The sequence below is a fragment of the Anser brachyrhynchus genome (assembly GCF_964034855.1).
Source record: "Anser brachyrhynchus genome assembly, chromosome: 2".
NCBI lineage: Eukaryota > Metazoa > Chordata > Aves > Anseriformes > Anatidae > Anser > Anser brachyrhynchus.
The window spans coordinates 47,572,222-47,599,387 of NC_137695.1; the positions used below are offsets into that span (position 1 = coordinate 47,572,222).

Sequence of the window (27,166 nt, forward strand, 5' to 3'; positions counted from 1 at the left end):
GCTTTGTCCTTACATTAGTGCTATGGCTACTCATTTGTTTCTATGTTTCTTACAAACATAGCCAAATACCAGTATTTCAGAGGGAAAGGTGACCAACTAGTTTACCTTTAGCTGTTTGTTATTTTTAATTAACGGGCTTCCTGCTTTCTACGGTGTTAAAAGTTGACTCTCCAAAAGCAGTGCTAAGGACGTTAAAAAAAAAAAAAAAAAAGGCTAACAAAAAGATTTAAATCATTATCTTTTAAAATTTAACCATGAAGCTCTCCTTTGCACTGAGGATTTCTTACTGCAGGGATACACAATGGACACGTTAGAAGACTGCTTGACCTTTTGAAAAAAATATGTCTGCAGCATACTCGTCTAGCATATAGTCACCAAAACAAACCTATTAAAGTATAAAAGAGCTCTAAGGAAACTTCTGAAGCCGCATATACACCCTCAGTGCTTCTTGGGAAAAAGAAAAAAGAAAAAAGAGTAGTAGAAGAGGAAGAATAACCGGGTTGTTTGTGAATTTATTCATGGGAGCCCTGCACTGTAATACCCAATATAACATCTACTCTTCTTTTTTGATATTGGACCATGAAATGTTATTTTTGAAAAATTAGAAACAGAAAATGTATTTTAGAAAAAAATGTAATTGAAAGAACACAATTCCATGTTAGAATTAATTATAACTGCAACACTTCCAGCAATTAAGATATTAGTTTTCCTAGGGTAGGTATTTTTTAGAAAGGTGAAATTTTAGAAAATGGTTAGCTGCCTAATAGCTACAAAAATTTCAAAGCTAAAATGAACCAAATTTCTGTTAGCAATGTGTCTAGATCTGAAAGCATCCTAACCACTCCACAGTGAAACAAATACAGATTAAAATGACAACAAACCATGCAATAGTAAAGCAGCCAGAAATCAACAAGAGCCTAGAATTATGTGCTAAAGGCCTTATGAAATTTATATATACATATACATATAAGTTGTATGTTTTAAACCTGTTTTTAAAAGGCTAGTTCCAGTAGTCCTCGCCAGGTCATAAAGAAAAGCGGTCCATAGTTCAGGGGCCAGAAGACGCGGACTGTACCCCTCCTGCTCCTGCAAAATCCAGCTCCAAAAGCCCCATCCTTGCAGACCTCAGGGGGTGGGATGGCACACAAAGAGGCTCTGAAAGGTATCTGGGACCATGCAATGCTTCAAGGGCGTTTGACTGATTCTACTGTTGTTATCAAGTACCCAATGGAATTGCTTATAGTGAATTTGGCAATAATACCCTATAGAAGCAGGACTTTGAACTTATATAGTACCTTTGATCCGGCGATCTAAAAGGAGGGGGTCTGTCATTATTATTATTATTATTCCCATTTTACAGAGGGTGAAACCAAGGCAGACAACATTTTCCCAAGGTTGTACTGCAAAGTGGCTGCAAAAGGGAGGTGGACAAATAAATTAGCTCTTCCCCTCATACCCCCCCCCTTTTTTTTTTCCATGCACCAAACTGATCTCCAAGAGCACTTTCTCTGATACATATAAACTGGAATCAAACTCCTGGTGTTGAGAACGGCAAGGTCTTTCTGCTCATTGCTGCATGCTTCCATGGCAAGCAAAAACCACCCAGTAAATCCCCTGGAAGGTGACCGGCATTCACAGCCCACTGGCCCTGATCCAGCAGCATTTGCTTTGCCAACTCTTGCCGCCTCGTTGCCCTCATTCTTGCCCTTCTTTTGGCCAGCATGGCCAAAACAGGCAACTGTCCTCAGAGAAAACAACTTGACAAGGAAAGCCGGATTTCTTGAACCTCTAACATGAGGGTTGTCCAGGTGGCATTTTGCCCTCTTACTAGTGGGGACTTGAGGATGGCCACTGCACCAGGAAGCTAGTTGGTGGATGATTGCTGTACGCCCTGCAACAGGATGGGGAACAATAGGGGAGAATCAAGGATTATTATTTTTGTCACCACTGCCTTCTGAAAGCCATTTTAATTGTGACAGCTCTCCCTCCCCTGCATGGGGTCTTGGCCCCATGCGGCTGCCCCATGCCAGATAGAGATGGTGCCCAGGTCCACCTGGGAGGGTTGGGGTGTGTTGTGTGCACAGCAAGTCCTACATTTTTTTTTTTCCACAGGGAAAAATTCCACATTTTAAAAAGCATTGATGTAAGGAAGCAGTTGACAGGAAAATCAAGCAGCGTTGTAGAAGAGGCTTTTTTTTTTTTTTTAACCAACAGGGAAAAAAAATCTTTAAGTGCAACTTTGTGAGTAAAAACTCAGAGCCTGTTCAAAATAGTATTACCAGTGGAAAAACAGGTACAAAGGTGGCCCCTCCGTGAACCATACATCTCCGCGCTGCAATAACCACAGAAGCTCGGTGGGGAACGAGAGGCTGCACGAAGCCCTCCAGCACCAGACCAAGAACTCAGCCCCCAACATCTGCTACTGCCAAAGCAAATTTATACTGAAAAAAAAAAAAACTAATTAAAAATCCATCTTTTGCTAGCAAGGGCTGTTTTACACAAACACGCCGGCACGCAGGGCCCTTGCTTCACGTCGAGGCGTGCGCCGGGGTGTATTTCTCCCCCCAGCGAAAGGTTAAAAGCACTTTGTCGGTGCATTTCTTTCCCCCTCGAAACGTTAAAAGCACTTTGCCGGTGCAGAGGCGAAAACTCCGCCGAGCGTTTCGCCGTGCGAGCCCGTGCACGCCGAGGCTGCGGCTGCCCCCGGCGTGCCTCGGCTCGCCGCGGGGAGGGCGCCTGGTGCAAGCCGCACGTCGCCCTGCTTGCACACCCCGAGAAAGAAGCGAGGTGTGCGTGCCCGTGTGTGTGAGAGGAAGGGGGGCAGCAGCTCGCTTCTGCTGCTAAAAGATAAATAAATTGCATAACGAGGCACTTTCTGTGGCAACCGCTTCCTGACAAATATTGACCGAGGCGGCGCGGGGCGCGTTTCCGCCGACGTGCGCGGCCCCCCCACGGCCCGGGCCGGTTTTATTTGAATCTCTACAGCTGCTGGCGTGCGGAATATTTATTTTAGAGCCACAAATACGAGCTAAAACTAATTAAACCGCGGGGCAGACAGCGAACGGAGCGGGGGGCGCCGTCCTCCCTCGCCCCCGGGCGGCTGAGGGACGGGGACCCCGGGGCCGCCCCCTCCACCCTCCGGCAGTAAGTTCGCTCCCCGCCGGGAACTCGGCTCCTTCCTCCCCGCCTCCGGAACGGGGTGTCTCCGCCAAACCTTAACCCCCACCCCTTAAACCCCCTCAGAGCTCCTCAACCCCCCTCAGGCCCTGCCCCGCCGCCGCCTTCCCCCCCTCTCCCTGCCGCCGCCTCCCTCCCCCTGCCGCTCTCCGTCTCCCTCCGCCCCGGGAGCCGGGCACTATTTCTCCTCCCCTGCCCTGTGCGCCGGGCGCCTGTGGAATGCTGCGCGCCGGTCCCGGCCGCGGCGGCAGGATACGCGGCGCTGCCTATAAGAGCCTCGGTGCGAGCGCCGCCATTTTAAGGCTCTCGCTCGGCCCGGCGCTGGGAGCGGCAGCGGCGTGAGGGGACTCGGCAACGCCGCCGCCCCGTACGGTCGCCACCCGGGGGGCAGCGAGAAGCCGAGGGAGGAGAAGGAGGAAGGAGCTGGGAAGGAGGAAAAAAAAAAAAAACACGGCCCCGACTGGGATCGCCCGGGCAGCAGCCGGAGCCCGCGGGCAGCCAGCGCTGTCTCCTCGCCGCCACGTTAGTGCCTCTCCGTGCGGCGGGACCGCGGGGCGAGCTCCCGCAGTCGGCCCTCTGCCTCCCCCCGGGAGCTGGGCCCGGGTGTGCCCGGCGCTGGGGCGGGAGGGCCGGGGGGAGGAGGGGGGCCCCCGCCTCGGGAGGCCCGGACAGCTGCGCCTCGCAGGGGGCGGCAGCTGCGGCTCCCGCGGGGAGCCGGGCGGGGGGCGGCGGGGGTCCGGGGGCGGGGGGGGGCCGTGGGTGGGTTTGTTGGTAGCGAGCGTAATTAAACTAATCACGGCCGCCGCAGCCAGCGGTGGGTAACTCATCTCTCGCCTTGTGGGCTTTCAGTCTTACTTGGGTCTGTGCCCATCGGATGGGGAGCTCGGCTGCTTCGCGGCGTCCCCGAAAGGAAGCTCCCGGAGCGGCGAGCGGCAGCCCGGGGCTCGCCTCCTGCCGGGCGAGGCGATGTTTTTTGGGGGCCAGGGGGCACACACAGGGCTCTGCCGAGCTAACGCAGCTCTGCGGTGTGCGGGGCAACTTGCTGCTGCTCCCAGGAGCGTAGAGGGCACTTGGTGCTGGCTTGGCGTGAAGCAGGGAGGTCCAGGTGTGCTATTTCCACAAAAAGCATGCTTCGACCTTCTTTCGTGCATGATCGATTGCTCGTGGTGCAGGTTTTTTAAAAAATCTACTAAAATCTTAGATCATTCCTTAGCTGAAAGTTGCTGTAGGATGTCAAGCACTTTCTGTTTGAATCTCATTTCCCAGAAGAGAAAAATATCTGCATAGATTTTGGGGGGAAAAAAAGGATGGGCTGTGAAGGTATTATGGGCAACTTGTGACTTTAGGAATAGCAGTGTTGATCTTAGTAATCAGCTACTTCTTCTTGATCTCTTTCTCATGGAGCAGCCATTGTTCTGACACTGTATATTCCAGACATCTGTGGTCCTCCCATCCCCCAAAGTATGCAAGTGGTGAATGGAAAGAGGCTGGGCTGGTATGCTGAGGTCGATGGAAGGAAATCAAGGAGGGGTTTTAGTAAAACAGGATCTTTGTGTGCTGAGAGCATAGCCGAGGCAGTCTAGAAAACTACCTGAAAGTGTCACTGTTTCTTTGATCTTAAGTTCAGGCATGCTGGAAAGCAACTTAGCGGTTAGGATTTTACTCCAGAATGACAAAAAGGTACTGCTACAAAGCTTTAAAACTGCACCAAAGGCAAAACTCACTGGCATTCATTGGGTTAAGTTGTAATTTGAATTTCAGTAGCTGACAATCCAGGGAACTAATGTTAAACTTGCACTTTTTTTAATAAAAGGTGCTGACAGCTGCAAATAATCTGGCTACTGTGTCTACTGTTAATGGCTGGTACTGTTGAAAGTGAGGCTGCTGAACTGTTCAGAGAAGGCTTAAATCTCTCTAAAATTGTCATTGCATATAATATTGTATCGAGTGTCTGTTTTGGAGGTATAAACAAATGCCATTTTTGTGGCAATTGGCTCAGATATTTGTCTAGGTATATACTGATATGCATGGGAATGGTCATGTTACTCTGTTTGCCTGCTCCTTTTAAGATTGTAGGGAATAAACAGGTAAAAACATCCTGATGGAAAGGCAAAGCATAAAAGTTTCTAAAAGCAAGGATTTAATACAAAGTAAAGCTTGTTTGCAAAAGTCAGTCTGTTCTTCAAATGCAATGTTGTGTTGCATCCTCAGTAAACCAGGCTTCCTCTCTTTGCCAAAGCAATAAATAGGCTGGGCTTCTTGCCTGATATGTAGTCTATGAACACTAGCATTTTGCTATGACTACACGGTGTGTCAATAACCAGCTTATCAAATCTCAGGCCTGAAACTTGGTTGCTGTTCAGATAGAAGGCTTTCTTTGTAAGGTGGAGTTTTTTTTTGGTGGCTTAACATCAATAGAAGCTCTTGCTTAACTCTTCAGAACACAGTACTTCAAAGAGTAAACTCAGATGTAAGGAAAAATCAGTACTGGTGGCCTTCTGAGCTAACTTTGGGGTCTTGTGAGGAGTAGAGAGGGAGGGAGCAAGAATGGGGCAGGAAAGAGCGATTGTAAGCCTCTGTCTTGTAAACTGAAGTCTGAATGTGCTGTCTGAAACTCGTGGATGAAGATGTTTCTGCAAAATACTGTGTGGTAGGCAGACTAGTGTGCAAATACGGCAGTAATCAAAATCACTCATGTTAATTCATAGTTAAAGCTGGTAACGCAGGGGTTGTGGTGATTGTGGCAGCAAAACTTGTTCTGTAACTCTGGTAGACTGCATACCACGGCAGGAAAATCAGGACTGACCTTGCTTATCTCAAACATCATACTTCATGGGGCCTGATAAGGCTGTGAGAAACTATGCAGGCAGCTGGGACTTGTGCATAGGTCCTCGCAGCATGTGTCTGCAAGTCTCACGGCTCCTGCCTTGCTGGGTGGCTGCAGCAGCTCCAGCTGGGAAATGGCACCACGTTCATTTTCCAAAATTCAGCAGGCTGCTTGGCAGTAAGTGTTGTGTGCGACTGTCCTCGTCTCTTCAGGCAAAATGACTGTCTTGGCGAAAGATGGGCAGGGCAGTGTTGCTGGCTGGCTTTCTGATCAAGCATGGGAAGGCTTGTTTTAGGGGGTACTTGGATGCTCTGTGGTATGTGAGCTGAGTTGGTTAGACTTGGCAGTGTAAGCAGCTTAAGTGGTTGATTAATATCCATCTCTGGTACTTGATTTCAAGGCAAAATCTCTTGTCTGTGATGGGGTTTCACCAAGAAAAGGCAGCCTGTCCCCTCTTCGTGGGGGGTGAAGGGGGGGAAGCAGCCAGAAGCTTTTTTCACTGACTGCTAACCTTAAGTGTGAGGAGGAGAACTTGGGGAAACTGCATGCAGGTACCTCTGCATACGTGAACACCAAACCGATAGCGTGAGCAGATGGGACCTAACTGTGGCTTGCGCCTGCTCGTGAATCTGTTCACTCTGATCTGATGTGAAAGCAAATGCCCTGTGCTGTTGTTGTCTGGGGGAGGCGGGGGTGTGGATGTTGTACACAGCCCTCATTGCAGAACAACTTCAATGTTCCACGTTGCTTTAGGGGACAATATATAGGACTGGATTAGTATTAGTATTACAGAAGTGAAATTTGCACTACTGTTTGATACTATATCAGCTCTGGAGCCTTGTTTAAGGAAAAAAATTATTCCTTAAAGGTTAAGAGTTATTCTAGGTTAATCTACTATGCTAGGTTGCTGCTCTTAAAAGGTAGTGTGAGCTACTGGAACTTACTGCACTTGACAAAGGTGCAGTGTGCAGTTTGAGTATGTTTGCTGGAACTAGCATTTCTAGGCCGACTTAGTGTGTGTGCTAAATAGATTTGTGTAAATCGGCGAAGTTTGCTAACTCTGCAGCAAATGTAGCAAGTCGTCCTGTATTGTCCTGGCAACTATTCAGGTGCCCTCCAGTGGCCAGAACTCCTAACATCCTAAAGGTGCTGATAAATGCTGTTGCATTGTCAGTTTGGCTTAATTAAAAGTGAGTTGAAGAAACATCAGTGTCAGACTTCATTAGCAAGTTTGTTGCCTAAGCGGTACTTCTTGGAGCAGCAGCGTGTCTTAGTGTAAATACGTGTTTATTCTGACAGACAAGCGGAGGCAACCAGTACGTGTACTTTCAGATTCATAAATATTTCATTAGTGTCAGTGCAATTATGACTAATCGCTCTGGTTTCTGAAATCAGAGATTAATGTTTAACAGCCATATTCAGGGTTGGCTACACAGCTGCAGCCTAAGAAAACTAGGAAGGGAGATCCTTTGCTAAATTGGCACTGTATTAGTGCAGAAATGGAAGCTTTGAATTCTACACAAACAGCAGGGAAAGATACTTCTGAAATACAGTGGCTGCCAGTCTTGTTAGTGATGTATGCTGTCACAAGTGACTGCAGAATGATTAACTGTCTTTCGGACACTCGAAACTGGGCAGGAAGCTTGAGGCCTGGCAGTGGTTTGTTGCTGAACTTTATTACAGTGTGTTGTAAGAACACTGATAACCTCGATGAAATCTGGTGTATTTGTATGGTCATGGTGTCAGCTTTTCTTACGTGTGGCTAGGTAAGACTAAAGAATGTTTGGGCTGGGCTGCTGCTGTCTCCACTAAAGACCACTTAGTTGGTAAAAGTGGGGGCACGAGGACCAGAAGCTCATTAGGTGAAGGCTGCTTGCAGACTCTGCCTTAGGCAGAACTGCTAGCTCATCCCTAACCCAGAAAGGCAGGAGCGTGCACAGTGCAGGCACTGCCCTGTGTCCCTCAAGTGGAAGGCGGTGACTTTAAGCAGTGATGGTGGAAATGCTCTTAATGCTTTGCCCAGCTGTGAGAGTATTCCAGCATGATGAATGCTGCAGGAAAGCTCTAATCAGAAGAGCTTGCTGGTGGCCAAAAGATCTTGGTCTATTGCTGCACAGAAGTGACTTAGTAACTGTTTTGAGGCTACATGCATGAATTTGTGCTGCTTAGTTGATCTAAACAGTGAAGACAGAGTAATTGGGTTCCTAATCTCATTAGGAACTTGCATTAAGTTCATAAACCTGGATCTGTTGTACCAGTTCTTTAATACTAGGCTGTGAACTGCTGTCAAATGGTTGGTGGGCACATTTTGCGGAGAGGAATGGTTTTTTCTTTGCTAAAGCTGGATGTGTAACACCTGATAAGTAGTTAAAGCAGTTTCTCCCATCTTACTGTAAATAAGATGATCATCAGCTCCCCTTTGGACAGAGAAGAAGGATGCACAGATACTTGGAGCCAATTTTGACTATTGTATTAAATTATAGATTTTTCTAGTATTGCAGCACTTGCCAGTGAAATGCTCTAAGCCATTACTTTCAAACATGAACTGATAATTTCTCTGAACTATCAGCTTGAGCATAGCTGCTGCTTGTGTCTCTCAGAGACAACCAGTGGTTTTTATGGGATACAAACAAATTCAAGTGCACAAAGTGTAGCTTTGAGAAGATCACTTTGGCACCTGAATTTGCAGGTCTTACCATAAGCTGCCAGTTCATGTGGCCGTAATTTTGAACATAATTACTTAGGTTGACAGACTCCTTGCAGCTACTCAATACTTCTGTAGGTAAGGGGAAGAAAAATGCTGTGGATACTAATGCTGTAGCTTCCCTGGAGTGATAACATTTAGTGCAACAATCTCTCACATACTACAGAAGGAATAGACTCTTAAGAAGTAAAATGTGGGACTGAAAAGGTGTGGGTCTGCGTTGTCAGTCATGGGGCTGGACATAGTATGCACTCCTAGGCTCTGACCAGCATCAAACAATTCTGTAGAGTATCACTGATGGTTGTTATAAATTGTGCTGAGGTAACTAAGTACCATTTAAGCTCTCTGGGTGTCTTATCAACATGTAACTTTAGCTAAAATTTCCCTAAAACGTCTGTCCTAAAGGTATTAGAGCACCTCCATATGACTTGTCAGCTTTTTTCAGGGGGGTTCCCAGCAGCACGTGAAGCTTCAGGGCTCATATCTTAGAGATGTTCCAGATCTGTGCCCAGATGAGCTGTGTGAGCTTTGTAACCTACCCATGGAGCTTGGTCTGAATTCTGATTTGTGAAAACAAGAGCCTGGAGCCATCATCTGGGTATTTCCTGGCTGACAGCAGCTTTCACTGGTCAGAGCAGTGTTAAGTGTTCCTTTGCTGAAACTTGTAATGGGCTGTATTTAAAAGAGTACTTAAACCTTAGCACCTGGGAAGACCCTGACTAGTTGAGCAAGCTGTTAGGGTTTAAATGGTGTGCTAGCTGCCCAAGTCCTGTTTTTCAGTGAAATTCACTTCCTGCAGCTGAGAGGTGGCTGGCTTGGCAGTGAAAGCTCACCAAGTCCATTTCTGATACATTTCAGTACCTGAACTTCCAGTCAGGGGTTCAAGGTGCTCTTCAGTGATAGACTGAAACTAACTCTGTCCTGGGTGGTGTTCTGTGGCTGGGAGGAGCAAAAAACCTGTGTGCTTGCATTATAATCTCAGCTGCACTTGAAATGTAAGCTGCTGTCACAGGTCATCACTTGACAAGCTGGGTGAGACGTGACTTTTCACTAGCTTGCTGTCCCTTTTGCAGGGAAAAGGTAAAGCAGGTGAGTACCTTTTAGTGTCAGATCACTGCAGAGCCCTGATCCCGCTGCACTGGAAAGCTCTGGTGGCCCCTTTCCTGTGCTGCTGTCACGTGTGCTTAAGGCTGCATGGATTCAAAGATAAGCCTCTAACTTTCCCTGTAATCTGAGGCTTTCCCTCACTTCTCTTTGGAGAAGTAAATCCTCTTTCAGCGCAGCTTATAACCCAGTTCTGAAGTCTAGCCCAGGCAACTAGATGCCTGCACTTCAGTTTCATTAAGCAGTTGTAATCAACTTCCTTAGAAGTCTAGCAAGAACAGAAATATTTGTATGTTGTCTGCTTTAGGTAATGTGTGTGAGTAGAAACTACTCTGTGCTCTTAATTGGCCTGAGATTGGTGAGGTGACTGAAAATAGGCCCGCATAACACTTTTGTGATGTGGCACCAAATGAACTCTTACAAGAGTTAGTGTGTGGAGGCTAATCAGCCTTGTTGGAAGCAGTTTTCAGGTAAGCTAAGGCAGAAAGCAAGGGTTAGAAATCCAGGAAAAATGATGCAGTGGTAAACTGGGGTGCTTGAAGGGGGGAAGGTGGAAATGAAGCAGCAAAACCAGTGGTTGAAAGCAGAGGTGACTCCTAGTGAACATGGATAGATCTGTGTACGCTGTCAAAAACCCCTCTCCCAACTCCAGTGCTGTGGATATTTGAGCCAGTTTGTCTCTTTCAGTGTGTATTAAGGTTATTTAAAGCTTGGAAGTTGCAACCTGTTAACCTTTGAGAGAGGTCAGCAAAACAAATACTGTTCGGGTTTCTTAATTTCCTAATGCTTGGCTGAAGAAATGGATCTTAAAGAACAATTTCCTTTGTATATTCTGTGTTAGGAGTATAGCTCATTATGATCTGATTAGCTGCATCTGAAACAGACCATTCTGATGGCTGCGAGGCATTGCCTACCTTTCTGTAGGCACCTCCTGAATGTATTGGCTGGAAGCATTCCAGCTGGGATAAATTTGAGCTGGAGGGTCCTGCTGCTGCATTTACATCGAGTACTGAGTTGATCGCTGGACTGAAGTATTGCTGAGTGGTTGGAGGGAACTGTGTTCAGTAAATGTTGCTTGAGGAAATGACCAGAGCAGTCCTGTCATGAGTCAAAGTTCATGAGTGAACTTGTTCCGTTGCGGGCTAGGGTCAATGAGCTGGATTTCGGGATGGGTACGTGCTGTGGAAGGCAGGCTGAGTTTCCTGTTGCTGTTGGTAGCTCTAAGCTTTTAATACAAGTTCTGAAGTAGTTCACATTGCTACACCTTAGCACAGCACTTAAAAATAGTAATGCTGCTGTAACTCACGCTGTGGTACCGAAGGCTGCAGAGGAGTGTTTCTACCATCTAAACTGGAAGAAGATAGAAATGTTTTAGAGCTGTGAAAACACATGGCGTCTTCTCTTTTTTAAGAGCAGTGAAAATGCAGGGTGTTTTCCCTTGGCTGTAAAGTTTGACTTTTTTTGATGTTGCATGTTGTGCAAGTTACTTCTGTTTACTTAAGAGCTCTTCAAATGACCCTGACAAGATATTTTCACCCTGTATTAAATACCGGCTGCATTGAAGGTTGAAGGAAGCCTCATATTAATGTGAAAAATGTAAAGTTTTATATCCTCACTCCTGGTATGGATAATAAGGGAAACTGTAACTTTGCTGTTTCAAACTCAGCCTCCCAAAATACTGAAGTTGTCTGCTTTGTTTAAATCTGATTGTTTACAGCCCTAAACCATTATTTGAGAGCCAGCCTTTCAGTGAGGTTCAGAGTAGTTCTCATCTATCCAGGTCCTTGAACTTCTGGTATGAGGAAAGACTTAAATCTGAATTTTAAATTCAGGATTCACTACTGTTGCATGACAAATTAGATGCTAATCAAGGCCCAGCAATGTGTGTTTATAACTAACTTCAAAATAATCTCTGCATACAGCTACTGTGAAGACAGTCAGTTCTGTTTAGAGTTGTCAAAGTGCGTGAGGACTGCAAATGGCACTACTCCACACAACTTGGGACTGCTGCTCCATACTTGTTTTGTGCATATGGAATGTATTTATCTGTTGTATTTAACCTTGTATGGCACTTGTACAAGAATTAAATGTTTCTTTAAAATGCAAATCTTTCATGTGAAACTCAACCATGTTCTCTTCCTGCTTCCAAATAAAGTATCTTCTATTCATTGACCATAAACTGTAAACCCAACTGTCATTCCAACAGCCAGTTCCTAAAGTCCCTTAAAACAAACAAAAAAAACCACCCTGAACCTGTACTTCTAGAATTTCTTACTAATCAATCTTACAGAAGAGTCTGATACATGAAGAGTGAATTACCTGCAAAGCACAATACCCCAGAGCTCAGTAGAAGCCACATAAAAATCCTCATAATTAAGTTATTTGGAATGTCTGGAATAACAGATTTCCAGTGGCAGAATTCCTTTAACTTTCAAAGATAAGTTTCCTAGATTGGGACCTTCAAGGCAAACAACTGTCTCCTTAAAGTTCCTAAGATATCCCCCTTCTTACTACAAAACTATAATCAGCTATGTTGAAAGTTGAATGTCAACATCTGGTATGACCACTCCCTACAACTACCATTCTTGTTTTGAGGTTTTCAGCTGTGAATATCTAAATCAGTTCTTTTGGGTCACCTTTAACTTCTTCTTCCTTCCCTTCCTCTGAAACTGCAGTTACCAAAGTTGAGTTGTCAAAAGTTGAAAAGTTGTCTTCAGGTAGAATAAGGGTGCTTTTTATTTAAAAAAAAAAAAAAAGCAGGTGAATTCTTCATCTCTTTGAAGGAAGAAAACCAAGTTTCAACTTCCCTAGGCTTCCTGTTAATCAGTTCAGTGCTATTATAAATTAATATTGAGATGTGTATCTCAGTTGGATCATATCTTCATAAGACTAAAATAGAAATAGGCATGCCTGCTGCTAGATCATTCATAGCTGTGGCATGGGCTGCACCAAAGTTTGCTTAAGGAGGCAGGGTTGACCATGTGTCCAAAAGAGCTTTATGCCATGAAAGCTTCTGTTTTCTACTATGTTAGTGTTACCTTGGTTAGAGGACTCTCCCACCTTACCAGGCTTTCTTTTCTGGTAAACAAAGAACCACTTCTAAGGCAAGATCAAAGGATTATTTTTCATTATTATTTAAAAATCCTTAATTGAATGTATTCCCCGCATTTCCACTTGAAAACTAAGGTTAATTAGGATAGCTTCTGCTGCATTGAGTTCTTAGAGTATTTCTGTTCTTGGGTCATAGAAATGAGTGGTCTGGTTTTGTTACTAGGTCTGGAACTTGTGTTAACTTGGCAAAGAGGTGCATGAAACAAGCCTAGTTGCCTGTCAGGTTTTTTTTTTTTTGCTTGTAGTTGAGGTGAAATTAAAACTGGTGAAAAGAACAGGGGGCCTGCTTTTCCTTCTGATTAAAAAATATACAAATAAAAATTGGGAGGGGGGGGGGAAGAAGTATTCTCATATTTAAATCTGGTGTAAGAGGCAGATTATAAAATTAGACACAAAGGAGGCTTCCAGAAGAAGGCACTGTTCGTGTGTAGATGATCCATGCTATTAACAGCTGTAATTTCATTGAGATCTGCTTGTTCCAAGTAAGAAAATCTTAGTGACATTCACTGATGGTTCATTTAGAGATGCAGCTCCTTAGCCTGTCCTAGATGAGATGGGTTTTTATGAAAACACGGTCAGTAGGCACATTCCTTTTGAACAGATCACAGTGACTTCCTTACTCATATGAGGCTTTCCAAAACGCTGCTTTCAAATAAAAGATTTCTGGAACACTTACAAACTTTGGTGTTTGACTGAACTTACAAAGCGGGGTAACTGCTTTTCAGCTTTGTCGGGCATAATCTGAGTCGATCTGAAGGCTTTCTACCTTGAGAGAAAGTGGAAATGTTTAACGCAAGCTGCAAACACGAGCTGTTTTGTAGGCTAACAAATTGCTGGCAGTGAAAATGGGTTTATTTCAGATAAACTGCAGCAAAGGTGCAAGCGTGTTGCCTTGATGCAGGAGGCAGGTAGACGTCGGGCTGCTCTCCCAGCTCTCGCCATACGTACGAGAGCAGAAGTAAACAACTCACTGTGCCACGTATCCTAACAGAGTTTCACATCGTTTATAGGTCTCACTGAAGCTGCTCAGAACTACTGCTCCCACTTGAGAAACGCTGTGGGCTTGCTCACCGCCTTGGCATGTGCCTGACTTCTTGAAAATCAGAAGTTAATATTGAAGTTTTTGTTCATCGTAAAAATACCTCTCGTCTTTTATTCCTTTGAAAACCAAGGAGTTTGAATTACTCTTCCATAGTAACATGAAATTAGCTCATAAGCTTGTTCTGCTTGCAAAACTTTTGAGTTTTTAAAAGATTTCACATGCAGAGGTGGGAGTAGTAGTACATGGTGCAGCTCAGTGCAATGTTTTGTGTTGCTCTTCGTAGGAGAAATTTAATGTGTGTGTAAGTTGTTAAAACCCAGAGCTCATCGTGCTTCCTAAATAAGCAGATTTTGTTGTGGGGAGGTTTGTAAGAAGTTAACAGGCCTCTAATCCAGGCAGCGCATCCACAGGGGCTTGTGCATGACGTGCTGCTTACCAGAATTCAGACCTGAATTCTGAGCACTGGCTAGTCTTTGAAAGTAGCGAGGGCTGTGGAAGCTTGCTGGGGTGCTAACATTTTTATTTTTTTTATTTATTTAATATACACGGAGTCCTTTCTCTTCCTGATGGTTCAGATCTGCAGTACTGACCTTGGTAACGTAATGTCACTGGTTGTATGTCCTCCAGGAAGTCTGAGTAGGAGCTGGATTTAAAGGAGCTGCTGTGTGCTTCATGCTTGCATTCTGCAAGCTTAGTTATCTTAGCGTGTTTTTTTTTTTGTTTTTTTTTTTTTTTTGTGTGTGTGTGTGTGTGTGTTTGTTTGTTCACCCCTTCCACGATGATCCAGTTTCTGTCGGGAAAGGTAATAGCACAGCATTTGTACCCAGTCTGGGGCTGTTACTGTCCTTGTCAGAGGTAGTACCTGAAGCAGCCTCCCCCGTGATAAACACTGGAAGAAGTCAGCACCTGTCCAGACTCAATTTTACCCCCTTGTAAAAAGAGAACAAGATGGGAAGCAAAATAAGGGAAAATGTTCAGCTAGGGAAACCCTGAAAGCAACCGGAACATGCCCATTTTCCCAGGCTACCTTTATTCTGTGGTAATTTTTAACAATAAGTCCAATTTCACATCTAAATCCGAAATGCTAGCTGGAGTTGCTGAGGGTTTTATGGTTGTGTGAAATGCAGATTGGGAAGTTAGAAACTGTAGGTGCGGCTAGCGGGCTGGTCTAAGGTCAGCGTTTCAAAGTCAGGCTGTATCTGACCGATAATGCAGTTCTGAACGCTTAACTCTGTATTCTTCCCTGCTAGCCTGCAGGTGTTCTTCGGCTTTATTTTAGAGTATTGTTGCAGTGTGGTGGCTAGTTTGCTCTGTTGGATTGTACCAAATGCTACACCTCTTCTTCTGATTTCTTCAGGCTGTTGAAACAACCATTGTGGAGTGCAGTTGCTGTAAACGAGGTGCCTTCCTTTGTGCAGAATTTAACGGCAGAAAGAAATGATGTGCATTGCTCCCGAGCTCCCTATTGCTTGTATACTTGAATCTAAGGTGGTATGAAATATCTCAAAGCATAGTCAGTGCTCTCGGCTGGTTCACCCACCGGTGTGTCTTAACTCCGCAACTCACCTGGTGATCATTTTTTGTTGGCAGTGTCCTGACAGGAGGAGGCAAGAGAGGTTACAATAAAAACAGATCTTTCGTGCTAAGCATGTTGTAGCTGAGTATAGCAGCTAGGTCTTCTCCACAGTTTCATATTGGAAATGTTGCATCTGATTTAGGGTGAGGACTAGGGGGGTGGGGGCAAAGATACTAATTTTACTTTCAGTGCTATTCCACGTCTTTTTGTTTGGAAGGCATTTGTGGGGCTGACAAAGTAAGGCATGAGGTCTTCGAGGGGCTGTCAAGATTACTTGTGCTAGCTTAGCCCATCAGGAGGATTTGTGTAGTAACGGTGAATGTGTTAATTTTTCTTTCCCCTTACCACTGCTACTCCCAAACTCCTAACAGCACTTGGGAAGAATTGTTCTGCAGTGTTCAAGGTAGTGGAAAAAACGGTGGTGGTGTTGTCAAGCTCGTCCTCCGTGCAGAACAGACCGAGCTGGGCAGTCCCCTCCAGGCTGTGCAGTAGGACCACTTTAGGGGGGCTGTGAGCATTCCCAGCTCCATAGCTGTGCGCTTGCTATGTGTTATGTTATATCTTAAATCAGCTCAGTGTGGCTTATCTGCTGCAAATGCAAATCTGCTGTCTGTTTTAAAACAGCCAGGAAAGGGATGCAGCCGGAAATTGTGGGAGTCCAAAGTCAGGACAAACAGCACCGGCGTTTGTGCAGCAAAATAGTTTGCTGCTGGGGGTGTCCTGCAGCTGGCTCAAGAGAGAATTGCCCGACCTATTCAGTGAGATTCCTAAAACTGCAGGCCTGTCTTCTATTTAATTATGGTTTTCTGAAAGCTACTCCCGAAGGAAACTCTTAAACTGGTAGGTCTGTCTTTACACAATACAGCGCCGAATGGACTTTGTTCTCCTGACACAGTACGGCAGACCTGTCCCTCAAAGAGATTAGTGGCTTGCCTTTACTTCATTGTCTAGGAATGTTTTGATCAGCATAGCTCTAACACCTAATGCACACTGAAAGCCGATTGCTGATGGTTTTGCTCCCTGCACTAGTTACCACTACAAGTGTTGGGTAGCTCCCAGACCAGGCTGTCACCAGCACTGTGTTTGTGCTGGAAAAAAAAAAGAAAAAGAAAAAATGGTGTCGAACTGCGGGGAAGCAAATTAAATAAATAAAAATACGACAGCTTTGACTGACCCATGTGAACCTGTGGCCTTGAGTTTCTCTTTCTGGGCTAGTAAGGAGATAGCTACAAATTTATGGTACTTCTGTGCTGTTTGGTGATATTAAATGGAGGTGCATACTGAGGATTTTGATAGGGCATTTGATCATAGTTCAGCCTCCTGCCCCCAATTATCTTGGCTGTCTGAAAAAAAAAAAACAAACACAGTTTGGTGACTTCGTGTGTGCAACTAAAGGAGAGTACTTGTTTTTAAGGCTGGTTCAATTTTCAGTTTAACTTCATGAAAGAGGATTTTATATAGTGAGAAATCTTTCTTCTCATGGTATAGGAAAGTAGTGAAGAAGGATGTTCAATTACAGATCTTGAGATGGTTTTTATAATGCTGAAATAATAGTAGCTTGTCTTAAATGGTAGTTTAGTTTCCCCAGCTGAAATCCTTATTGTAGCCCTGTATCCAGCAGTTTTGCTTATATCTTAAGGGTGGTTGTCTTAGAGGGGAATGAACAATTCTGACGTTTAGCTCTCGTCTCTGCAGCATGTCCAAGCTAGGTAATTTAATGTCTGGACTTCGTCTTACACAAGGATAGAGAAGTAAAAAGTGGCTCTATCGTGGTCATTTTTCAATTCTTTTTCTCTTGTGGCTTTAAGAAGGGAATATATCTTACATATAGTCTGCCAGAAAAAGCCTGTGTGATATATCTCATTCCTTTGTGTCTCTGTCCATGGGGGGTTGCTAATTAGCACTGAATATGCTCACTTAGCAGTGAAATGGCAAGATGTGCTAAGCCTTAGCTTGCAGTTCCACTGTTCTAATATGAAATCCTGTCTGACTGGCTCTGATTAGTGTTTAATAAGTTCTTACCTTGCTCTTTTTTAGGGTCTCTGAAAGGTAGCAGGAAAGAGTTCTGGGAGCACAGCAAGGAACATGGCAACTCAAGGTATAAAATATATCACACTTAATTTTTTATTAGAACCTGGCAGTTCTAATAAAGAACAGTTAAACTAGCTCCTTACTTCCCTTTTTAACTTTTTAAAGTCACCTGAATAGAATAATGAATGCTGTACAGCAGTAATTAATACCTTACCTCTGGAACTTAAACCTGCAAACAAGTTCGTCATCTTAAGCATTTTGGTCACTTAAGTGTGGTGAAGTACCTGAATCACACTGTGTGGAAAGGGAGCCTGTAAGCAGTAGACTGAGACAATGACAATAGCAGTGATTGCTCTGCCTGCTAGTCAGGCTTATAGATGTCTGCGTTGGTTTGACAGAATGCCTCAGCTTAAAACTGCTGTCTCACTTGCTGTGCTTTGCTCAGCTGGGCTGAGGTGGTCGTTCGTAACAGTTTATTTTCATGTAAAATCTGTGTCATTTCTTGAAGGACTAATACGTACTGGAGTAATTGAACTAAACTTAATTGTTGAACAATGATTTCTTACAGCTGACTTGATGGAGCTGGATATGGCAATGGAGCCAGACAGAAAAGCAGCAGTCAGTCATTGGCAGCAACAATCGTATCTGGACTCTGGTATCCATTCTGGTGCCACAACAACTGCTCCCTCTTTGAGTGGCAAAGGAAATCCTGAAGAGGAAGATGTGGACACAACACAAGTCCTGTATGAGTGGGAACAGGGGTTCTCTCAGTCCTTTACCCAGGAGCAAGTTGCTGGTAAGGCCTTCTCTATTACACTGTTTCGTTTAGACATGCAGCTTAACAATACAGAAATCTAAATACTGAATTATTACTGATACAGAAGAGTAGCTTTTTATTCCTAGTTTGAGGTAAACACCTTGTTTTCCAGATATTGATGGCCAGTATGCAATGACTAGAGCCCAGAGAGTGCGTGCAGCTATGTTCCCTGAAACACTGGATGAAGGAATGCAAATCCCATCCACGCAATTTGATGCTGCTCATCCAACTAATGTGCAGCGCCTGGCTGAGCCATCCCAGATGTTAAAACATGCTGTTGTTAATTTGATAAACTACCAGGATGATGCTGAACTCGCAACTCGTGCAATCCCAGAACTGACCAAACTGTTGAATGATGAGGACCAGGTAAGTATTTTCTTAACCTCGGTATAGCTTGTTTATAGGGCTTCTTCAATAACCTCAAACTAAAAGCTTTCTTCAAATACTTCTGTAGGTGGTGGTGAACAAGGCTGCCGTTATGGTTCATCAGTTATCCAAAAAGGAAGCGTCTCGCCATGCTATTATGAGATCTCCTCAAATGGTATCTGCTATCGTACGTACCATGCAAAATACAAATGACGTGGAAACAGCCCGTTGTACTGCAGGTACACTACACAACCTCTCACATCACCGTGAAGGCTTGTTGGCAATCTTCAAATCAGGAGGCATCCCTGCTTTGGTTAAAATGCTTGGGTATGTGGACTGGTGAGATAGTACTTGTGGTTTTTTAGTTGCTGATGGTAGGTGCTGGTACTTATGAGTTTCTTTTTTTTCCTTCTGTAGGTCTCCAGTGGACTCCGTGCTGTTCTATGCCATTACGACTCTTCACAATCTCCTGTTACATCAGGAAGGAGCCAAAATGGCTGTCCGTCTAGCTGGTGGGCTGCAGAAAATGGTTGCCTTGCTCAACAAGACAAACGTTAAATTCTTGGCCATCACAACAGACTGCCTTCAGATTTTAGCCTATGGCAATCAAGAAAGTAAGGTAAGTGCCTCTGCTCTCGAAGCCCATCTAATGAGTGAGCCTGCTAAAAATGGCATTAAAGTTCCTGTGTGCCGAACTGTACACAGGAATGCCACCAGTCATGCTCCTTTTTCTGAATCCCGTGTCAGCATGAGGATTTCGTTACCTGCTGAGCAGTTTGCCAGTCAGTCCTGGCCTTGAAAGAAGTGCAAGATGCTATTGTGTGGAAGTGTAGTCATGTTCACGGGGAGACTGCAAAACTTAGACATGACCAGCAGATACGAACAGTTTTTTAGAGATCTGCAACATAGGATTTGTATAAGCCAGCAACAATTACTACCTACTTGCATGCCCAGGAAGTGACAGATAAGTGTTGTATTTTTGCTCTTTCAGCTGATTATTCTGGCAAGTGGTGGACCCCAGGCTCTAGTAAACATAATGAGGACCTATACTTACGAGAAACTATTGTGGACCACAAGTAGGGTGCTGAAGGTGTTGTCAGTCTGCTCCAGCAACAAACCTGCTATTGTTGAGGCTGGTAAGTACATTTCTTGTACCCTCGCTTAAAAAAAATATATATATATATATATATATATATACACACTGTACTTCAGAACCAGTACATTCCACGTGAGAGCAGAAGCGTCAGATATTGAACATGATTGGTCCTTCAATTTATAACTTATTTTGGAGGCCTTACGTATAGTTTTGTGTAGTCAGCTGTGTGCTGTTGTGAATGAGTGTTGTCAGAATTGTCCCCTTAGAACATGCATACATTTTAAATGTTTTCAGTGTCACAAAGAAAATCATAGCTTTTTATCTATGTAGTGAAGCACTAGGGCCTAGCCGTATTAGGATACTAATGCTAAGAAAGAACTAGAAGCTTATGAGGTATGCACTCAGATTTAAAAGAAAAGAAAGATTGTACTGTTCACAAGATGAGCACTTAAGTAATGGCATCAAACATGTACCATCTTCTAGGTGGGATGCAGGCTCTGGGACTCCACCTGACAGATCCAAGCCAGCGTCTTGTCCAGAACTGCCTCTGGACTCTGAGAAATCTGTCAGATGCTGCAACCAAGCAGGTAAGTGGGCCTTATAAGGGATCAGGATAAAAAAGTGGAAGAGGAGAGAGACTAATTTTTCCTTTCCTCTTTTTTTGCAGGAGGGAATGGAAGGCCTTCTAGGAACTCTTGTTCAGCTTTTAGGATCGGATGACATTAATGTTGTGACTTGTGCTGCTGGGATCCTTTCTAACCTTACTTGCAACAATTACAAGAACAAGATGATGGTGTGCCAGGTTGGTGGCATTGAGGCTCTTGTGCGCACAGTTCTTCGGGCTGGAGACAGGGAAGACATCACAGAACCTGCGATTTGTGCGCTCCGTCACCTCACCAGCAGACACCAAGAGGCTGAGATGGCTCAAAATGCCGTGCGTCTCCATTACGGACTCCCAGTGGTGGTTAAACTGTTGCACCCACCCTCACACTGGCCTTTGATCAAGGTAAATGATGGTTAACAGCTTTTGGTGCCTTTTTAAGGTAACCTTAACTGTGAAAAATACTGTGTTTCCAAGGTGTTGGAGAATGTAACATACTGATGGGACCCCTGCTTCAGTTGAGCAACTTGGTTGCCTCTTAGCTCTGCTTGGGACCATGGGGTTTAAAACCGACACCACGCTAACAGCAAGCACGCTCTCATGCTCTTTTATTTCCCACTCCTTTTGTGAACTGCAGGCTACTGTTGGTTTGATCCGCAATCTTGCGCTCTGTCCTGCAAACCATGCCCCGCTGCGCGAACAAGGTGCTATTCCAAGGCTAGTTCAGTTGCTGGTGAGAGCACATCAGGACACCCAGCGACGTACTTCCATGGGTGGAACACAACAGCAGTTTGTGGTAAGTGGCCGCAGTAACTAAAGTTATTTAAATAGCTGTTGTCTTAGCATTTGCTTTGGTTCGTATTATTCTCTTGGCATACTGATGATTCTGCCTTGGAAGACCTGAAGTGTTTCTTTTTTTAAAAAAGAAAAAAAAAAAGGCTGGGGGGGAAGCACCAAACCTTGGTTCTTATTTTAGTAAGGACCTCTTGAGCATTTGATGCTGTGTGCTATAGATTATAGAAAAAATGGTTTTGCCTACCCTCACGAGGGGAGTAGTTCTCTACTAGGAAGCCAGAAGTGTCTCATCCTTGTTGTAACTATGGGTTTCAGCATGCTATCACAGCTTAACACGTATTTTCAACAGTGCTTAGAGCTGACAACTTGTACAAGCTCCGTGCTTATTATGTTTTCAGGTACCAGGTCAGTGTGGCAAGACCAGTCCTGACACCATCCCCATTAAACGTAGTAACAGGGGAAGTTGCCTTAGCATGGGCAAATGGAAGCAATACATACTAGTACAGGAGTAGAGTTAATACTTGCAGAGGCAAGACAGGGCCTCTTCATTACTGATTTCCACTGTTTCAGACTAAAACTGCTGAGCTAATTGAGCTTGGGAAATAAAAAAGTGTTGTCAGACATTGAGTTTATAATGAACTAAAATAAAAATGAGAACACTGGGAGGAGTTCCACTGAAATGCTTCGCTTATTGAATGTAGTTGGATAAACTAGGTCAACTCTTAGCAGGGATGTTAAAATTTGAAGGCCAGCAGTAGAAGGTGGGTGTGAGCCTTGGTGGGGGAGGGATGTGTTTGCAGGGGACAGTTTGGTTGATTTCTTGACAGTGATCAGCTTTTTGACAGTTGTTTTAGAAGTTAGCACTCAAGATCTCAACTTAAAAAAATGCCTTTTCTTGTCCTAACTAGGAGGGTGTGCGCATGGAAGAAATTGTTGAGGGCTGCACTGGAGCCCTGCATATTCTTGCACGTGATGTTCATAATCGAATCGTAATCAGGGGTCTAAATACCATTCCACTATTTGTGCAGGTAAGCAAGAGCTCAAGAAAATGCTATAGTACGTGCTAGAAAAATGGCTCTTACGTTGCCTTCGTAGAACTGCTGAGTCAAACTGTGCTCAGGTTCATTGCAAGCAGAAGAGTTAAAGAAACCCTTGTGTTCTGGTTGCAGTTGTTGTACTCTCCCATTGAGAATATCCAGAGAGTAGCTGCAGGTGTGCTTTGTGAACTTGCTCAAGACAAGGAAGCAGCTGAAGCAATTGAAGCTGAAGGTGCCACTGCCCCTTTAACAGAACTGCTTCATTCTAGGAATGAGGGTGTTGGTAAGTGAACATAAAAATAGGCTTCGTGCTTTGTTAGAAAAACTGCTGGAAGACTCGACTTCCACTAACATCCCTTTTTCTTTTAATAGCAACATATGCAGCTGCAGTGCTGTTCAGAATGTCTGAGGACAAACCACAAGACTACAAGAAGCGACTTTCGGTGGAATTGACAAGTTCCCTGTTCCGGACTGAGCCAATGGCTTGGAACGAGGTGAGTCGTGTTTTTGTGTTCGTGGTTCCTTGGGGAGACTTCATTTCCAAGTGTAGGTGCCATTAGTGGTATGGGTTCATCTTTACACACAGCTGTAGAAAATGATGCAAGCTTTAAGTGTGTACTATTGTCCTAGGACAGAACTTGATATGTAAATAGGTGAAACTTTATGTGTAAACAGGAGGTCTTGGGAATCCTTTGTATAGGGGAAGAAACCTTTCTAGAACTAGAGTTCCTAAAGCCTATAGGCCTGTTTGAACAGAATGAAGAGCAAGCAGCCTTACAGCTGCTGCTCTGTTGCCTTCTTTGCAGATAGGAAAAGTCTACACTCTAGTACTGATAAAGTTTATAATTGTCATTTTGCTTAGTGTGCAAAACTGTGTAGAAGAACTTTGTAGGTCTGTATGCTGTTTGTAATTTCAAAGGACAGCTCTGCAATATTTTAGGAATTTCAACAGATTTTTGCAGATTGTCCAAACCTGACTAATGCTGCAGGCAAATACTGAGGTGTAAGCGATATGATAGAAGCATAAACATAATGTGTATCCTGTGAGAACTCTGTCCGGCAAACCATGTGGGACTAAGAAGTTCGGGGTGGGCATGTTCTCCCTAGAACAGAGCTCTCAGACATGAAAGTGTTTGCAAGCTAACTATCATGTAGTGATTCTTCATGCTTAAAGGGATGCACAGTGAAATGAGACTGAAAACTGTGTGGGTGGGGCAGAGGGAAGGTTTCACTAAGTCTTAGTCTTCTCCCCCCCCCCCCCCCCCGATTCTTAAGGTTCAGGAGTTTAGCTTCACGTCTTTAATAAAGGACACTAGTTTTGTAGAATTTCAGTGATTAACCTTCTGTTTTCCTAAAATCTGTATCCATCTAGCACAGTACTGTGAGAAAACCAAGCTAAAATGGACTCTTTGAAATGGAAGTTGTGTAATTACACTACAGACATGCAGTTCTGTAATTCAGCAAACTGGGGGAGGTTCACTGAGAACTAAAATGCTCTATTGCTGGCTCAGGAACCTCTGACCAGCCAACTTGAAGCAGTTGGTTCCTAGACCTGCCTTGTCTTGTTCCCAAAGAGAAGCCTCTTTGCAGTGAGCTATGGTTTCCTGTGCCTCAATGTGGCTGTTAGCTACTGGATGCAGATTTTTGGGTAAAAATGCATTTCATGTTCATAAAAGTACCACACCGCAGTGCACACTGCAGAAAAAATGCTGAAAAAGGATTGGGGGCAAACTTTAAAACTTCTTAAACTTAGAACTACTAACGCTGGCCCAAAGACCTGACATTAAAACTCTTTTGTAACTTTTTGTGCACATCTAGACAGCAGATCTTGGACTTGATATTGGTGCCCAGGGAGAACCTCTTGGATACCGCCCAGACGGTATGTCTGTTCCCTTGCCCTTGACTAAGCTTAAGTTGGATGAAGTCAAGTCATAGACATAAAGGAGAACTGCAAATGAGTGAAGAGTGAATTACTCTTAGGCGAGATATCGCAAACTGACAGCCAGATGGGGAGCTGCCAGTTCAAATAACCAGTTTCTGCGACACCACAGGCTGCACTGAAATGGGAGCCATATGAGTGTGCAGACCTGGTGTCACTTGTCTGAGTCTTGTGAGAGAATCTCCCACTGAGCTGTTGTTTCCAGAAAGCTTTTAAATCCTTTACAAATGGACTTGACAATTCCAAAAGTGCAGTTTTTCTTTAAAACAAATGCTGGTATTGAATGTATTAGTCTGTAAGTGGCTGTAGACTCAAACTCAAGCCTATCCCTAAGGATTCTAAGCTATTTTTGACTTTCAGAAGAAAGTCTACAGTCTTGGAGCCTGGTTTTGCTTCAGTATTGTTGAATTTTAGTACTGTTGATTGTGCAGACTAATGGCTTGGCTGGAATCTGCTCGTGCTTCTGACTGCAGTGTGCTTTGTCTCCAGAATCACACTGGAAGGCTGTTTCAAATGATGGAATAGCCATTAAGGGCAGACAACAGATCGTTTGAACTTGGCTGAACTAGAAAAAAATTAGATGGCTACCAAGATCTTCTCACACACTGATACTTGCAGCTTCCGATGCGTCTAACATCTGTTAACATTATGCTCTTTTTCCCTCTGCCACCTTTAACTTTCTTAGATCCTAGCTACCGTTCTTTCCACTCTGGCGGATACGGTCAGGATGCCTTGGGTATGGACCCTATGATGGAACATGAAATGGGTGGCCACCACCCTGGTGCTGACTACCCAGTTGATGGTCTGCCAGATCTTGGCCATGCCCAGGACCTTATGGATGGGCTGCCTCCAGGTGACAGTAATCAGTTGGCCTGGTTCGATACTGACCTGTAAATCATCCTTTAGGTAAGAAGCTCCAACGTTGAATTTAAAAACAAAACAAAGAGGAAAACAGATTGCCGGACTAAGGACTTGGTTGGCAGGGAGGGAATGGCTTGAATGGGTCCCAGTGTGCCAGAATCCTCAATAAATGCTCTGGAAACACACCATCGGTACACTCCAAACTGACTTCTGCCGTGAAGTGTGGAAGTAATTAACTGTAATGTCTTGTGCACCAGCTTCAGTCTTAGTCTAAGCTTCAGTCTTAGTATGTTAAAACAGACCCTTACTGAGGAATGCTGACACGTGTTTTTTTTTTCTCTCTTTGCAGCTGTATCATCTGAATGAACTTGCATTGATTGGCCTGTAGAGTTGCTGAGAGGGCTCGAGGGGTGGGCTAGTATCTCAGAAAGTGCCTGACACACTAACCAAGCTGAGTTTCCTATGGGAACAATTGAAGTAAACTTTTTGTTCTGGTCCTTTTTGGTCGAGGAGTAATAATACAAATGGATTTTGGGAGTGATTCAAGAAACGAGGAATGCACACGAATGAATTGCAAGATGGAATTTATCAAACCCTAGCCTTGCTTGTTAAAAATTTATTATTTTTTTTAAATCTCTGTAATGGTACTGACCTTGCTTGCTTTGAAAGTAGCCTTTCTTTTCGCAGTAATTGTTGTTAGTTTTTTTTTTTTTTAAGTCTCTCGTAGTATTAAGTTATAGTGAATATGCTACAGCAGTTTCTAATTTTTAAGGATTGAGTAAAGGTGTAGAACACTAATTCATAATCGCTCTAACTGTATTCTGAATAAAGTGTAACATTGTGTAGCCTTTTTGTATAAAAAACTAGACAAATAGAAATGGTCCAATTAGTTTCCTTTTTAATATGCTTAAAATAAGCAGGTGGATCTATTTCATGTTTTTGATCAAAAACTTTATCTGGGATATGTCTGGGTAGGGGCCAGTAAGAACTGTTTATTTGGAACCTTGTATTGGACAGTTTACCAGTTGCCTTTTATCCCAAAGTTATTGTAGCCTGCTGTGATACAGATGCTTCATGAGAAAAATGCAGTTATAAAATGGTTCAAAATTAAAGTAAACTTTTAATTCACTCTGTGTCAAATTATTTCAGATTGTAAACTATGTTTGTGTGTTCACAAGTTTTCTGAAAATTGTCCTCACATTGCACAGTAACTTCACTACTTCAGAGGAGGGAGCCAAGAACCACTCCCCGCTCCATCTCACTAAGCACTACTTAGTCCCTTAGAGCTGTCGTAACGGCAAAGGCTTCCTACTGCAGTGTTTTCCCCTTGAACTGCTGCCACTTCGCTGAAGCAGGTTCCCCAGCACTGAGCCAGGTCTAGCCAGATGTGAGGCAGCTACAGTTCTTGCCTGGCCTACAAGCCACGTGCTGACTTCTGGACTTCAACAAGTCCATTAAAAAGCCATAAAGCATCATATTTCCACTCGTCGTACTTCAGCAGCGTGCTGTCAGTACAACCAGTTGAAGGCCTTTTTCTTACAACTTAGCTGCTCCAGTAGCTTAAACCCATTTTCAGGTGTCCTCAGGCTTCAGTTCCTGTGAGGTGCGACCTGCACGTGACTCACCTTCTCTTGCGGCAGTGCCTGTGCAGCTGGAAGCAGGGAAAGTGGTCCTTGAACTACTGGCAACTTCACAGACTGCATGCATCTGCACCCTGCACCAGCCCCTGCCCAGAGCAAGCACTCCCAGGCAGTTTTGCATCTGTGCAGCAGTTTGCCAGCAGAAAATTGCAACGGGTCTAAGCTGTAAGGGATCACAGCTCCTGTTAGGATCCCGAGATGATGGGAGCTGAATCGAACTACACAACAGGCTGCCTCACTTCACTTGCAGAGCAACAGCACTGTGACTACACAGATGCCTCCTTGAGTAACCCAGCTTCACCTTGCAGCAACACTTACACTAGAAGACTATTATTAGAAAACACTTTACCCAAAGTGCTCAGTAATTTTTTTCCTATTTCTAGCAACTCCAGCTCTAATTTCCAGCTCTGAAAAAGCAATAGTGATACGACAGGTTACACAA

General features: G+C 44.2%; 1 protein-coding gene and 1 long non-coding RNA gene across 3 annotated transcripts; one reads left to right on the top strand and one right to left on the bottom strand.

The window, feature by feature from the left end:
- Positions 1-1,261: 1,261 nt before the first annotated feature.
- LOC308189893 lies at positions 1,262-2,788 on the bottom strand. Its single transcript, XR_013946706.1, has 2 exons — positions 2,280-2,788; positions 1,262-1,891 (listed from the first exon to the last, which is right to left on the bottom strand). It is a non-coding gene; the product is annotated as an uncharacterized lncRNA (long non-coding RNA).
- Positions 2,789-2,935: 147 nt separating this feature from the next.
- Positions 2,936-26,212, top strand: CTNNB1 (catenin beta 1). Of its 2 annotated transcripts, none has more exons than XM_080580481.1 (16): positions 2,936-3,144; positions 17,579-17,639; positions 18,141-18,368; positions 18,502-18,755; positions 18,844-19,082; positions 19,173-19,374; positions 19,747-19,891; positions 20,335-20,438; positions 20,519-20,857; positions 21,090-21,248; positions 22,156-22,275; positions 22,417-22,567; positions 22,657-22,778; positions 24,103-24,163; positions 24,909-25,129; positions 25,434-26,212. In XM_080580481.1, exons 2-15 carry the CDS (start codon positions 17,627-17,629, stop codon positions 25,115-25,117), a joined length of 2,346 nt encoding a protein of 781 aa, XP_080436607.1. In that variant the 5' UTR covers positions 2,936-3,144; positions 17,579-17,626; the 3' UTR covers positions 25,118-25,129; positions 25,434-26,212. The 2 variants fall into 2 exon arrangements, with proteins under 2 accessions (XP_080436607.1, XP_080436606.1); XM_080580480.1 differs by lacking the exon at positions 2,936-3,144 and adding an exon at positions 3,250-3,699.
- Positions 26,213-27,166: the final 954 nt, after the last annotated feature.